Source organism: Larimichthys crocea, chromosome VII (genome assembly GCF_000972845.2).
Source record: "Larimichthys crocea isolate SSNF chromosome VII, L_crocea_2.0, whole genome shotgun sequence".
Lineage (NCBI taxonomy): Eukaryota > Metazoa > Chordata > Actinopteri > Sciaenidae > Larimichthys > Larimichthys crocea.
In genome coordinates, this window is record NC_040017.1 from 28,465,825 (window position 1) to 28,478,737 (window position 12,913).

The following is a 12,913-nucleotide window of genomic DNA, read 5'->3' on the forward strand; positions in this document are numbered from 1 at the left end:
CAGATTTGGGGAATTTTCCAGATTTCCAAATGAGAAATGAGCCAACCAACGATTAAATAACTGATAGTTTACAGGTCGAAACATTTTCTTATAGTTCACACTGACTCCAGTACAGTTCTGGGTAATGCTGACTGTACGTTCACTCACTGCTGTGGCCAATTTTATGAAAGAAAAAGTGGAAAATCCCACCGGCTCTTGAACATTTGAATCATCCACTCAGGTGTAGGTGTACGTCCACAGGTGGATTTCTGCCGTCACCATCGTCTCGGCAGCCTCAGCCTCGGAGTGTGAGCGTGTTCATCTCTCTGATTCAGTGTGCAGAGAAACATTAACACAGAGATAGGTACACTGTTCACATATTGCTGTTTTCAGTTATGCACAAGAGAGATTTTAAAACACTAAGCACGCACGTATGTTTAAGATTAATTGTGTTTTTGTCTTTTTCGCAGATGCTCACATTCACAAAAAGTCTTATTTAAACGGAGAGAAAGAAGGATGAGAGAAGAGAAGAGGGGGAAGAGAAGAAGGAAAACCTTTACAAATATTATTATTCAATTTCTACATTATGAAATGAAAAACCTCAAGGTGGAGGAGATGAATGTTCGATGACGGGACAAAGAAATAGACGAATATTCAACTCTGAGATGGTTTTAAAGCTCAGATTAACTTTAAATGAAGTTTATTTTCAGACGGCAGCAACACAGAAACATGAATTTCACATGTAGCGGGGCTGAAAACACTTTTCGAGTTTTAAGATGCATCAAATAAAAGTCATCGTTTTGGGTCTGTTAGCACTTTTGGTTAACGACGATTGCAGCTGTTTTCTATAATATACAGGGTTTGAACTCTAACTAGATGAACTAATGCTGGAATTTGGCAACACACTGATTAATAATGACTGTTCCTCGGAGGCGTTCAGTCGCTATAAGTAATAACTACAGTACTTCATCTATTAAAGACTAAATGAACAGGATTCTTTTCAAGGTAATGAAGCTGTACGGTTAAATTCAACTCGCTGCGTTCCCTGTACGTGACCGAGAACGCTTTGTCCTCTCGCATCCCAACAGTTAAATTATTCCCGTTTCAGGCGTCGGAAAGATAAAAAAATATAAACACTATGATAAAATACAGTTAAGTCAGAAGTTGGTTAACCCTGTTTTCAGTTTGACATCTGAGATTAAAGCATGCAGGCGATAAAAGTTCTTCACACAGTCTAAAGTTTTCTAGGTTTGAGATTTGATCTACGCTCACGGTTACATGTGATCGTGGCTCTTTGTGAGGACTGATCTGAACCGCGGTCCAATCCAGGTTAATCACAGACCAGTCAACGGGCTCACTGGTATCAGAACCAGGTGCAGAGACAGTCCTGACACAAAAGACAGCCACAAGCGTTAAATGAAGTTCTTGGTCGCAGATAAGTTATGAGGAAGAAGCAGCCGGATCTGGGTCCAACATGTCCGAAACGTTTTCTACGGCGTACACAAACGCTTCAACTTCCCCATTTACACCTCGTGTTAAAATCCAGAACACTCCGTGACCAAACCAAAAACTGCAGCTCCTCTAACGTCCACTGGAGGCTGGCTCCAGAAGTGAGTCAGTCTCCATAAGTCCCTATGTCCAAATGTCCAACTTCACAGCAGAAATAAACATGTTTTAGACTACGTCCAGGTCTTAGACAGTCTGCGGGGACGTCACGGAGACTACGTCCAGGTTTTAGACAGTCTGCGGTTTGCATCTGGTATTTTTCGTCGTCCTGATCAAATGTCCAGATCGTGTTTTAATGCGAGGTGTAAATGGCGTCAACGCGACACGACTGTCACGGCGTCCCAGCTCCAGAATATATTACAGGATTTGACGAGCGTACATACTGAACATCTGTGAACTGCAAACCTCGAGGCAAACATCAGCATTACTTTCTAACTTTAGGCTCGATGGCGCCGACCTTCAAGACCCAAACCGAGTAGCAGCAACAAACCAAACACGTAGCAGCACGCTGATGTTTCCTGGTTGTTTTTATCCTCAGAGACTGAACAGAAGTTTTTTCTGCCCCAAATAAAGACACGACGTGGACAAACACTATGAGACATGAGATGAGAACTCGCTGAAACTAAATGTTAAAGTAGTAAAGAGAATATTTTCAGGGAATTGCTTTAGCAGAGCTGGATTCTCAGTTTGATTAAAGGAATGCAGGACGTTTTGATCAGATACAAGGCACTATAGATTTTGCTATAGAACGGCTAAATTAGAGGGATCTGGGCTGAGAGTAATAGAGAGAGAAGAGGGACGGAGTTTCACTACGAGGAGTTTGACTGACGACAGTGAAGAGAGTACACCGAAAGTAAAAGATGGAGAAAGAAGAGAAGAGCGGAGAGATGGAGATCTGGTGGAGGAAGAAGAAGGAGGGCGTGGTTAGGACTGCATCTCAGCACGCAGCATCCACGGAAACCAACAGCAGAACAGCAACCTGCAGGAGGAAGAGGAGGGAGAAGCTTCTGTTTACACCGATACTTCATTCATACAGAGTCAAACATCAAAGAAAATCTGTATCTGACATGAAATATTTGAATTTTTTCAGGTGTTTTTAGCCGCATGGTTCTGAACAGTCCGACCATCCACCTGCCCGTCCTGTCCCTGTTCTCACCTGGATATGGAGCTCTCCGAGGTCAGGTCTTTAGGAGAACGCATCGTGTTGAAGTTACGCTTCGGCTGTGACACTGCAGGACACAAACAAATGAATGATGTTGATTAAATGTTGATTAAATGTTATGAGCCTTGAGTAAAACAGAAACCAACAATCCTGTGATGCTGCTTCCTGGTTCATCCAATCAGAATCCATGAAAAATTTATCTGACAAAACTAAGCGACAACAATGAGCTGATATAAAGAGACACATCTGCTTGAAAGCTGAGTCTCGGAAGTCTCGGAGAAGGAAAGACACTTACTGGTGACTTGGTGGACTTTCTTCACCATGGATTTGTCACTCTGTGATCCGTCTTTAGGGCCTCCGATTCTGACAAGACAACATCAGTAACAACAGTCGGCATGATGTCAGAAGATCTTGGTCAAAGTGAATCGTCCTGGTTTATAAAATCTGAGCTCTCACCTCTGGACACGGGACGGCGGAGCAAACACTCCGTATTTGGGCAGGCAGCTGAAGTAGCGGACTCCAAACACTGAGCCGTCGTGTTTTCCTGTCGGCTGATCCAACTCGATGCCAAACCAGTAACCTGCGGGGACACGAACAGCTCAGTATGAACGGTCTGATGAGTCCACATTTCAGATTGTCCTTCATAGACGATGTCTCCTGCGAGCATTGTACCCAGAGTCCCAAAGTTTCTGACCTGGAGCGAAGTCGGTCTTTCCGTAGAAGCGTACAATGCCATTTTTCTGTCCAGCCACCAGAACCTGATCTCCGACTTCCACGTTCAGTCCCTCCGGATCCAGACTGGCGACTGACGTCTTCTTCCTCTGGGCTGAGAACACACAACAAACACAATCACAACGATGAGCATATCTCGACAACACAGCCTGGATGGATCCATACAGACAAACATTACGGCGATGATACCTTTCTCTCTCTCCTTCTCCTTCTTTTCTTTCTCCTTCTTGGTCTTTCCAGCGAGGCGGGACGCCAGGTCTATGCGTGGGGTTCGGGGGGTGGAGGTGACGGATGAAGGTGTCTGATCCACAGCCTTGGAAATCTTTGATACCGGGGCAAAAATCCCTGCAGGGCAGAAGCAGACAAACAGTCAGCAGAACATCCACTGAAGTTCTTCCACTCTTTGTTTGCTTTTGTTACAGAAGCAGTAACTCTTGAAATCTAAATGTTTGAACGTACCGAGTTTCGGAGGGCAGATGAAGTAGCGCACGCCGCCCACGCTGCCGTCGTTCTTCCCCTCCGGCTCGTCGAGCTCCACGCCGACCCACTGACCGCTGGCGAACTCCGTCGTACCACAAAACCTCAGAGTGCCGGTCTGAGAAAGAGACAGAGGGATAAAGTTCTGAAGTTTAGAAGACGGCGTGAAGGTGAACGCATTTTTTAAGAGTGGTGAGTCAGCTCAGGGTTTCTGCTTTCCAGACGACGTCCAACCAACCTGTTTGAGGTTTGCAGGCGGGCTGTCGTCTCTGCTCTGGTCTCTCTGGAGCTACACAGTGAGAACACACTGTTCAAAGCTCATACAGCACGGCCTGAATCTAAAGCTGCATAAAGCACCAGCACGGTTATCTGCTCCTGTATATTCATAGTACTGTTGATTTAAGGCGTGAGGCCAGTCTGCTTTCAGACTGGAGGAAGGAACACGCTGTGGGAGTTGTGACACTTCGATGTTTAGAAATCAGACGTGTCGAGGTTCACGTGAGTAAATCATTTTAGAAACACGATCGTCCCTTTGCTGATAAACTAAAGATCAAATTTAATCCTGAGTCTAGGTCACATAGAACAACATGGTGGTTCTTCTTTAGCAGAAACTAGCTGTGACCGACGAGCACCGAGTCCAGTTCTTCGACCCAGGACAGCCCATTACACAACCAGTGTTTTATATTACACTCTTTACATAACCGCATTTCCTCGTCCGTGTTCCTCTGACCTTCATGTCGTCCAGCAGAACTCGCTCTCCCAGCTTCAGGCCCAGCGAGGACAGCATCAGGTTTCCCGGGATGTTGTCGTAGTTGGGCAGCGTGGCTCTGGGAAGGTTACAGCTCAGAGGGACGGCGTCCAGCAGCAGCTGCTTCAGCTCTTTGGCCACCATGGCCGCCTCCGCCTTGTCCAGACTCATGTCCATCGGGTCAGGAACCACGTCAGCTGGGACCAGACCCTTATCATTCTGCAGAGGAGAAGACAGTGGTGCATTTCTTTAGCTGGAGATCAAGACCCAACCAAATGTACGTAGACAGAAAACCCATGGAGATTTCATGCATGTCTGTGACCTGATGAACAAGATAAAGAGTTTTTACCCGGACAGCTGGGTTGGCTCCGTGCTCCAGCAAACACTTGACTGCACCCAGACAGAGGTTGGAGGCAGCGATGTGGAGAGCGGTACCATAGTGGAAATCACTGCATGTGGAGTTCAACACTGGAGGAAATAAAAGAAGAAGCAGACGTGTCTGATGACAGAACAACAGAAGAACCTGAGCTGGAGCTCTGAAGCTCCAGAGAACTGTGTGTACCTCTGGGTTTGGAAGCTTTGAGCAGGACTCGGATCAGTTCCGGGACGTCAAAGTAAGCGGCGTAGTGCAGAGCGTTCATGTTGGTCCAGCGGCTCCTCAGACTCACGTCAGCGCCCAGAGAGATGAGCTGGCTGCTGAGACGCAGAGCGGCCGCCGGGTCACCTGAAGACACAACGAGGACCAGACTAAGAGGATCCAACAAAACCAGCACCACAGACCTCCAACGCAATCTTCAGAGAGTTTGTCTCTGGATCGTCATCAGGTGGAGACTTGACTGGTCAATGCTTAACGGAAACCAGATCATGGTCCTCTGTCTGCAGATCATGCATTCATATGCAGAGATCTGTTTTTAGAGATTAGACTTGACCTGACAGAAGAAACATTAAACTGCTGAGAGAGTCAGTTCATGGTTGGTTTGGGTTTTTTCTCAGGATGTTCTGTTATTCATTCAAACATGAAACTTCATCAGTGCTTGGATCCGTGTTAAAGAAGAATCTCACCAACTCCATGAGCTCCGGCCTTGCAGCTGTAGTGAAGCAGCGTCATGTCAGTCAAACCGTCGCGGTCGTTCACGTGGCAACCACGCTTCAGGATCTGAAACACAAAACACAGAACACAGCGTCAGCTGAAGGTTTGTTGAAGACGTTTCACCTCTGACAGTCATTCTGTACTTTAGACGAGGTTCTACAGGCAAAGCCTCCTGCAGCACTTTGTGACGTTCACTAAAAGACACTAAAAACTAAATATTGCATGAACAATATTAGATTGTTTTTATCTTGAGATCCTGAAAGTTTAACAGGGTTATGTCGTTGTGATGCATTTAAATCTTTTGTGTTATTATTCAGTATATTATTGAAACGTCTGAAGCTTCAGGCTCGCTTCAGCTCTCCGTCGTATCGTTTAACTCTGTTAATTAAAACTCAAATGAGGCTCAGAGGCAGCTGATGCTGAGAACATGACAGCGATGTCAGCGACCGTCTGAGACTTCACTTCACTTTCTGAGTCATGTCTCCGTCTCCGTCTTTGATTCCTCCGGGCTGAGTCAGCTTCCTGCTGAGTCATGGTCGAGCCTCAATGACTTCCCATCTCTCTCTCTCTCTCTGCACCACTTTCTCTCTGCTTTCCTTTCAGGTCCATGCAGCCATTTTAACTGGGTCATTATCACAGTGTTTGTGTATTACTGACATTGTGGGGACTTTAAATTACACCGTTCAAATGTTGTTTTCAGTTCAAATGAAGGACTAAGCAGGGACTGGTTGTCAGTAAAGTTGGGTTGTGTCAGTGTTAACCCACAAGACCCCAGAGCACTAAAAATAAAGTCCAGAACTTTGTGTTGTAGATAGTTTCAGTTGTCATCAATAACCAGAACCAGAAATATTCATCATTTTGTTGATATATAGGATTTTATTTTGTGTCTTCTGGAAGTTGTCAGGTTGTGTGGTGATGGAGATCCTGACCCACCGTGCAGAGTTCACCATCAGTGAACAGGGACGTACCCGGCTCTCACTGCCCAGACAGAGGCTGTTTTCTGGGGGACGGTTTGCTGAAGAGTCTGCAGGGAGGACTGACCTGACTTTTTCTCATGTGGTTCTCTATTTATAAGAGATTTAGAGTTTTTAATGTTGAATCAAACTCTGCGCTCTACAAGTGGATCATGAGGGTTAAATGTCTGAAACATTTAGAGTACCATTTATACTTTAAACAACCTGACTGGCAGTTTCTTTCATTGCAAACAAACCTGTTGGAAAGACGTCCGGCGTTCAGGCTTCGTTCTCAGCTCTGGTAGCAGCTCAGTGGGATTTCATTGTCCATTATCTGTGTGAGTGTGTGTCCAGAGGATTGAGGACTGAATCTGGGTCAATGTGACAATGACAGCGTGGATTCAGGCTCCATGCCAGATCAAGCAGGGCGAGCGATGCAGACATGCAGACTGCTTAAAGGTTTGAGGCAGACAGACGGACAGTCCTGCCAAGCTTTGGGCCTCTGTGGCTTCAGTATTAGCCTGTTTACATTTGTTATCTGACGGTTTCCGTACTGACTCTTTAAGTCGTCGTTAATCTGTTCTATTGGTTTTATTATTTCACTTTTATTGTTTCTATTCCTCGTGTGCATTAGTCTCCAGGTTGTATTTGTACCAACTTGTTGTGCTCAACAAATAAAGGCTGATTGAAGCTCAAACTAAGGAAGCCCAACTGAAACCTTGGAAACAAAAGTTCAGAACAGAACAAACTGACACAAATCTCAGTGTGTTCACCTGTTTAAGGTGGTATGACAGTGTGTAGTATTGAAGGTAGTATGACAGTAAACTCACCTCATTGCCAATGACGTCAATCTTGTGTTGCACCTGGGGAACCCATTGACGCACGATGGCGAACAGCTCCGGGATGGTAGTCCGAGGGTCCATGAGGATCTCCAGACAGGCCGGGTCATTGGGGTCGAAGAAGGTGAAGGCTGCAGACGGGTGGAGAAAAGTTAGAGGTGAAGCCAGGGGAACAAATGAACAGTGGATTATTGCCGAAGCTTTCTGTCGCCCTCATCACATCAGAAGTGAGTCGTGAGCTCTGCGGTTTCTCTTCCTGCCAGCTCTGCAGTCTGAGCTCAGGCAGCTTTCATTTCACTGAGTAACTAACTTCACATTTCCTGACTGGATGACAAAGTGGTTTTAGAAGTCTCGCTGCAGACGGTGACTTAATCTGATGCAGCTCAGGTTGGAACATTATGGAAATAAGGTGGTATAAGGAAATGAGAGTATGTATTTAAGGTAGTATACCATATTCTTTAGGTAACAGGGCCTGGACAGAAGGGTATGACAGTGTGCATTTAAGGTGGTATGACATACTGTAGACTTTGGGTAGTGATGGGCAGCCTATGACAACATATGTTTAAGGTGGTATGAAAGTGTGTATTTAAGGTGGTATGACGTACAGTAGTCTTTGGGCAGCGGTGCCTGGGCGGACGGGTGCACCATGGCTCGGCGCCGTGGCTCGTGTACCGGACTCTGGTACTCGGACACTGACAGCGGCTCGGGCTCCGGCTCGGCCTCGCGCTCCTCTCCGGCCGGTGCGTCCTCCTCTTCCTCCCGCTCGTCTCTCTCCTCCCGCTCGTCCTCCTGCTCGTCGTCCTCCTCATCGTCGACCTCGGCTCTCTCCTCGCCCTCCCTCTCCTCTTCTAGCTCATACTCCCCCTCGTCTTCGTCCTCTTCTTCCTCCTCTTTCTCCTCTTCTTCTTCTTCCTCCTCGGTCAGGACCTCCTCCTCCTCTCTTGTGACTCGCCCCTCCTCCTGCTCCTCCCGGTCGTGCCTCTCCTTCTCCTGCACCTCCAGGTTCTCCTCTTTGGTCATTGTGAGTTTTGCTGCAGCTGGGCCTGAGAGAGAAGTACGATTAGTTTGAAATACACAATATTTGATACAACATATAAAAGAATATTACAGGAGACCCGGAGCTCTGCGAGTTCTCTGGAGAACCTTTTTATCTCAAAGAACCTTTTTTATCTTGAAGAACCTTTTTTATTTTGAAGAACCTTTTATTTTGAAGAACCTTTTATTTTGAAGAACCTTTTTTATTTTGAAGAACCTTTTTTATCTTGAAGAACCTTTTTCATGCAACAGACTTTTTCTAAAACTGATTCATGCTTCTTTAAGTCGACTCTTTGAAGAACTAACAGATAAAAGGTTTCCCTCCTGACCATGAAGTACCACCTCAGGTTCTGACTCGGACCTTTATTGTGTGCGGTATAGATCATTATAAAAGCTGTTCTTCATGGACCGCTCTTCAGTAGGTCGGACAGCTGTCCAATCAGCTCAGACCTGTCTGAACCGGGTCCAGTCCTCATGGTCCAGCACTAACAGGGTGTGGTGAGGCCTCGCAGGGACCGGGTTCATGTTCTGCCTCGGTTGATCAGCGGTCCTGGTTTCCTGTTTCTGCTCTGCATCACAGACCAGAGCTAAATTTAGCTGTTTGTGTTTGTGTGTGTGTGAGAGCAGCTACAGAGGCTAACGCGAACGCCGCCTGTCCGTCATCAGCTGTGGACAGGCCCGGCTGGATTAAATCCACTCTCCACTTTAGCAAATGGACGAGATGCTGAAATCCATCCAGCAGCCACTCCCTCCATCATCCAACCATCCATCTTCTCCTGGACCGAGCAGGAAGCACGCAGATGAATTCATGAGCTTACAGACTCAGTGAAAGATGAATCCAGCCGGTAAACTCCTGATGTGATCCATCAACATGGCAATGGGTCAGCCTGATATAATAATACTGAACACAAGAGTAGATACAAGCAGGGGCGCCGCCAGGAACTTTGGGCCCCATGACAACAAAATCAAACTGGGCCCCTCTGCTCAGCTGTTGTCCCACATCTCTAGGACCGAACAATCCCATCAGAAGCTTTACAGAACTCTAATCAAAGGCCTGCAGCTGTTTTGTAGTTCAATACTAGACTAGCACAATATTTACTGCTGCTGATTTGTACATGCATACAGTCTACATACAGTCTGCATACAGTCTACATACAGTCTGCATACAGTCTGCATACAGTCTGCATACAGTCTGCATACAGCCTGCATACAGTCTGCATACAGTCTGCACAGTCTACATACAGCCTGCATACAGTCTGCATACAGTCTACATACAGTCTGCATACAGTCTGCATACAGTCTACATACAGTCTGCATACAGTCTGCATACAGTCTACATACAGTCTGCATACAGTCTGCATACAGTCTACATACAGTCTGCATACAGTCTGCATACAGTCTACATACAGTCTGCATACAGTCTGCATACAGTCTACATACAGTCTGCATACAGTCTGCATACAGTCTACATACAGTCTGCATACAGTCTGCATACAGTCTACATACAGTCTGCATACAGTCTGCATACAGTCTACATACAGTCTGCATACAGTCTGCATACAGTCTACATACAGTCTGCATACAGTCTGCATACAGTCTACATACAGTCTGCATACAGTCTGCATACAGTCTACATACAGTCTACATACAGTCTGTATACAGTCTACATACAGTCTACATACAGTCTGCATACAGTCTACATACAGTCTACATACAGTCTGCATACAGTCTGCATACAGTCTGCATACAGTCTGCATACAGTCTGCAGTGCAGTTCACTGTTTGATGAAGATTAAAATGTGCTAAAGTTCATTTTTATTTAACTTTTACTGCCCAGAACACGTAAAAACAAAGAGATGATTCATTTCATTATTAGATTTGATACATATATATACTCAGTGATGATGGTTTAATCATTTTATATTGGTGTTTACCTATTTTTTGGTAAACAACTAACTCTAACTTTCCCCCCTATGTGGCGCCCCTGCATACATGTACTGCCTATGAAGGAGGTCGGGTTGGATGGACGTGTCCCATCTGAAAACACATTAACTTATTTAACTTTCAATCTTTTCCTGAAGCGAGCCAAATAGTTTTGTTGCTTAACCTCAGCAGGCTTTAGATTTAAAGTGTGACCCGTCATCACACCGTCCTCACTCTGAATCCCTCCTATAACACAACATTGTTTTCTAAGCACCGACCACGACAGCAGAACTCTCTGAAACCAGGTCATGCTCGTCCTGTGTCGATGCCAGTTCACACGGATCACATGACGAGCAGAGCGGCGGTGTTCAGCTCGTACAAGAAGCCCGTTAAAGCAGCGACGTCCTCTTTGTCCATATCGGAGACACACTGCTCATCCAGCAGCATGAGGCGTCTCTGCAGGGTTACACACAAACAGCAGCTCTGTTCCTTCATATGAGTCAGCTCCTGTCTGCAGCCACATGCTAACATCAGATCTGATTTTAGGTTCTGCTGATCTCAGAGCAGCTCCTGGTGATATCTAATGAGCTCATGTCAGGGCTGACATGAACACGTGCTCCTCCTGTGTTTAAACTCATCGTTTGTCCATAATATAGTTTATACAATCAGCTGGTTCAGTCCTGCCTCAACAGAACCGTGATCGGCGTCTCAACAGAACTCGACCGGGACTCAGCTGAGGCCACAACAAAGGTTACGCAACATGACCGTGTGAGTCAGCTGATTATGAAACATGAACGTGCACGATAATAAACAAGTAACCAGCTCAAATCATCTGAGACAATAAGACTATGGACTGATATCACAACAGTTCCACGTCACAGTTTAAAACAAAGACTTCTGAAAACTCGTCTTCATCGTTTCTACAGAACTTTCTTGTAATTTACGGGCTGAGCCTGGAACATTAACACAGGAGGCCACGAGCTGGGTCTGGACTTTATTCAAGGGAATATCAGAAGACCCTGAACGCCTCATCAGTTTCACAGAGGTGGAGTAAGTCACTGAGCAACTACAGCACAGAGAGTCTCTGACTGAAAGACTGATGAGGTACAAATAAAGAAACATTTATGAGTATTAACATGAGTAGCCTATGACGACAATTGGGTAGTTATATCACATTTATGTTAAATTAATACAAAAGTATTAAAAAAACCTTTTTCAGAAATCAGAGTTTCTGGATTCTTTTCATCCTCTGGAGCATTTTTTATTGCGTCAGTGGAGTTTCCGTACGTTTGGTTGTTTGTGGATATTTATGCAGATATTACAGCCTGTGAATTCAGAATGACCTTGTACTAAATGAGTCAAATTAAAATGAAACATTCATGAAGGAAAGATGAATAAACAAGACGTGTGACACACACAGCCAGTCCAAACAGGAGCCTGATGATGTCGTATTAAATATTCTGATAACTGGGTCGTAATATTGAATTTTTATTGAATTAATATAAATGTATCGTTATTTATTGAGTGGGAGCATTTTATGTCAGTGAGTATTTTTGGTTGTTAATGGATATTTATGGTTTCTGTTGAGATGTTTAATATTCATAATGACCTACAGTCCTCTGCTCTCACATCTCTCTGCTCTGAGTCCAGCATAATAACCAACGACCAGCTCCTCTGAGCCCCGCACAGCCCGCACAGCCCGCACAGTTCACACAAAACCATCGTTTCACGCGTCTTTCGGCTGATTTTGGCTGATTTGAAGGATGCGTGGACACCATGTGATGTACCAGCAGGTTGTGAGAGGAGGAGGAGGAGGAGGAGGAGGGAGGCCATGGCAGCATCCTCCTCCTCCTCCTCCTCCATCCAGCCTCCATTTTACAACAGCTGAGACACCAAATACCGCAAAAACACGAACAAAATGAGCCACGCAGCCTCCCGCACAGCTTCACCTCGAAGCTGACAGAGATGTTCATGATGCGTGAGAATAAAAACACGCAGATTCAGACTGCGGCAGCTCCGCGTGCAGCTTTGTGCCAATGTGCGTAGTAAAAAAAACAAGACTGGAAAAAAAAAACGCCCCAATGAAACAATGAAATCACGCAGAACACGCAGCTCGGACTGTTACACCATCCACGCATAAACACCGCATGATGCTGGTTTGAACAGACTGCCAGTGCGTAGAATAATAATAACAACAACAATAATAACTCTAATAATAATAAGAATAATCTGTATCACAGACGTTGAACAGCGCCTCTCTCTCTCAGCCTCAGCATCTCCTCCATCCCCACACAAACCGCACATCACGCACCGAGCCCCGCATCAGTCAGAATAAACATAAAGATGTTTGTACCTGGACTCAAGCTGCTGTTGTTCGGTGATGAAGCTCCAAAGATCTCTGACAACACGAAGCTCGGACTCTCTCTCCCGCTGTACGCACCTCTCTCTCTCTCTCTTTAATTCAGTTCAT

General features: G+C 45.5%; 1 protein-coding gene across 2 annotated transcripts; it reads right to left on the minus strand.

The window, feature by feature from the left end:
- Nucleotides 1-1,662: 1,662 nt before the first annotated feature.
- On the minus strand, nt 1,663-12,913 carry clip3 (CAP-GLY domain containing linker protein 3). Of its 2 annotated transcripts, XM_027280716.1 has the most exons (15): nt 12,797-12,913; nt 8,092-8,529; nt 7,478-7,617; nt 5,667-5,760; nt 5,167-5,328; nt 4,954-5,072; nt 4,587-4,823; nt 4,095-4,145; nt 3,839-3,974; nt 3,569-3,724; nt 3,342-3,473; nt 3,104-3,227; nt 2,943-3,010; nt 2,642-2,714; nt 1,663-2,464 (listed from the first exon to the last, which is right to left on the minus strand). In XM_027280716.1, exons 2-15 carry the CDS (start codon nt 8,504-8,506, stop codon nt 2,410-2,412), a joined length of 1,962 nt encoding a protein of 653 aa, XP_027136517.1. In that variant the 5' UTR covers nt 8,507-8,529; nt 12,797-12,913; the 3' UTR covers nt 1,663-2,409. The 2 variants fall into 2 exon arrangements, with proteins under 2 accessions (XP_027136517.1, XP_027136518.1); XM_027280717.1 differs by lacking the exon at nt 4,095-4,145.

Excerpts from the sequence above, each read along its gene's own strand:
- clip3 (XM_027280716.1), bottom strand. The coding sequence starts at position 8,506 with ATGACCAAAGAGGAGAACCTGGAGGTGCAGGAGAAGGAGAGGCACGAC. Across the intron at positions 5,329-5,666 it reads GGCCGGAGCTCATGGAGTTG|GTGACCCGGCGGCCGCTCTG; the intron begins GTGAGATTCTTC and ends TTGTGTCTTCAG. Across the intron at positions 3,011-3,103 it reads CCGCCGTCCCGTGTCCAGAG|AATCGGAGGCCCTAAAGACG; the intron begins GTGAGAGCTCAG and ends TTGTCTTGTCAG.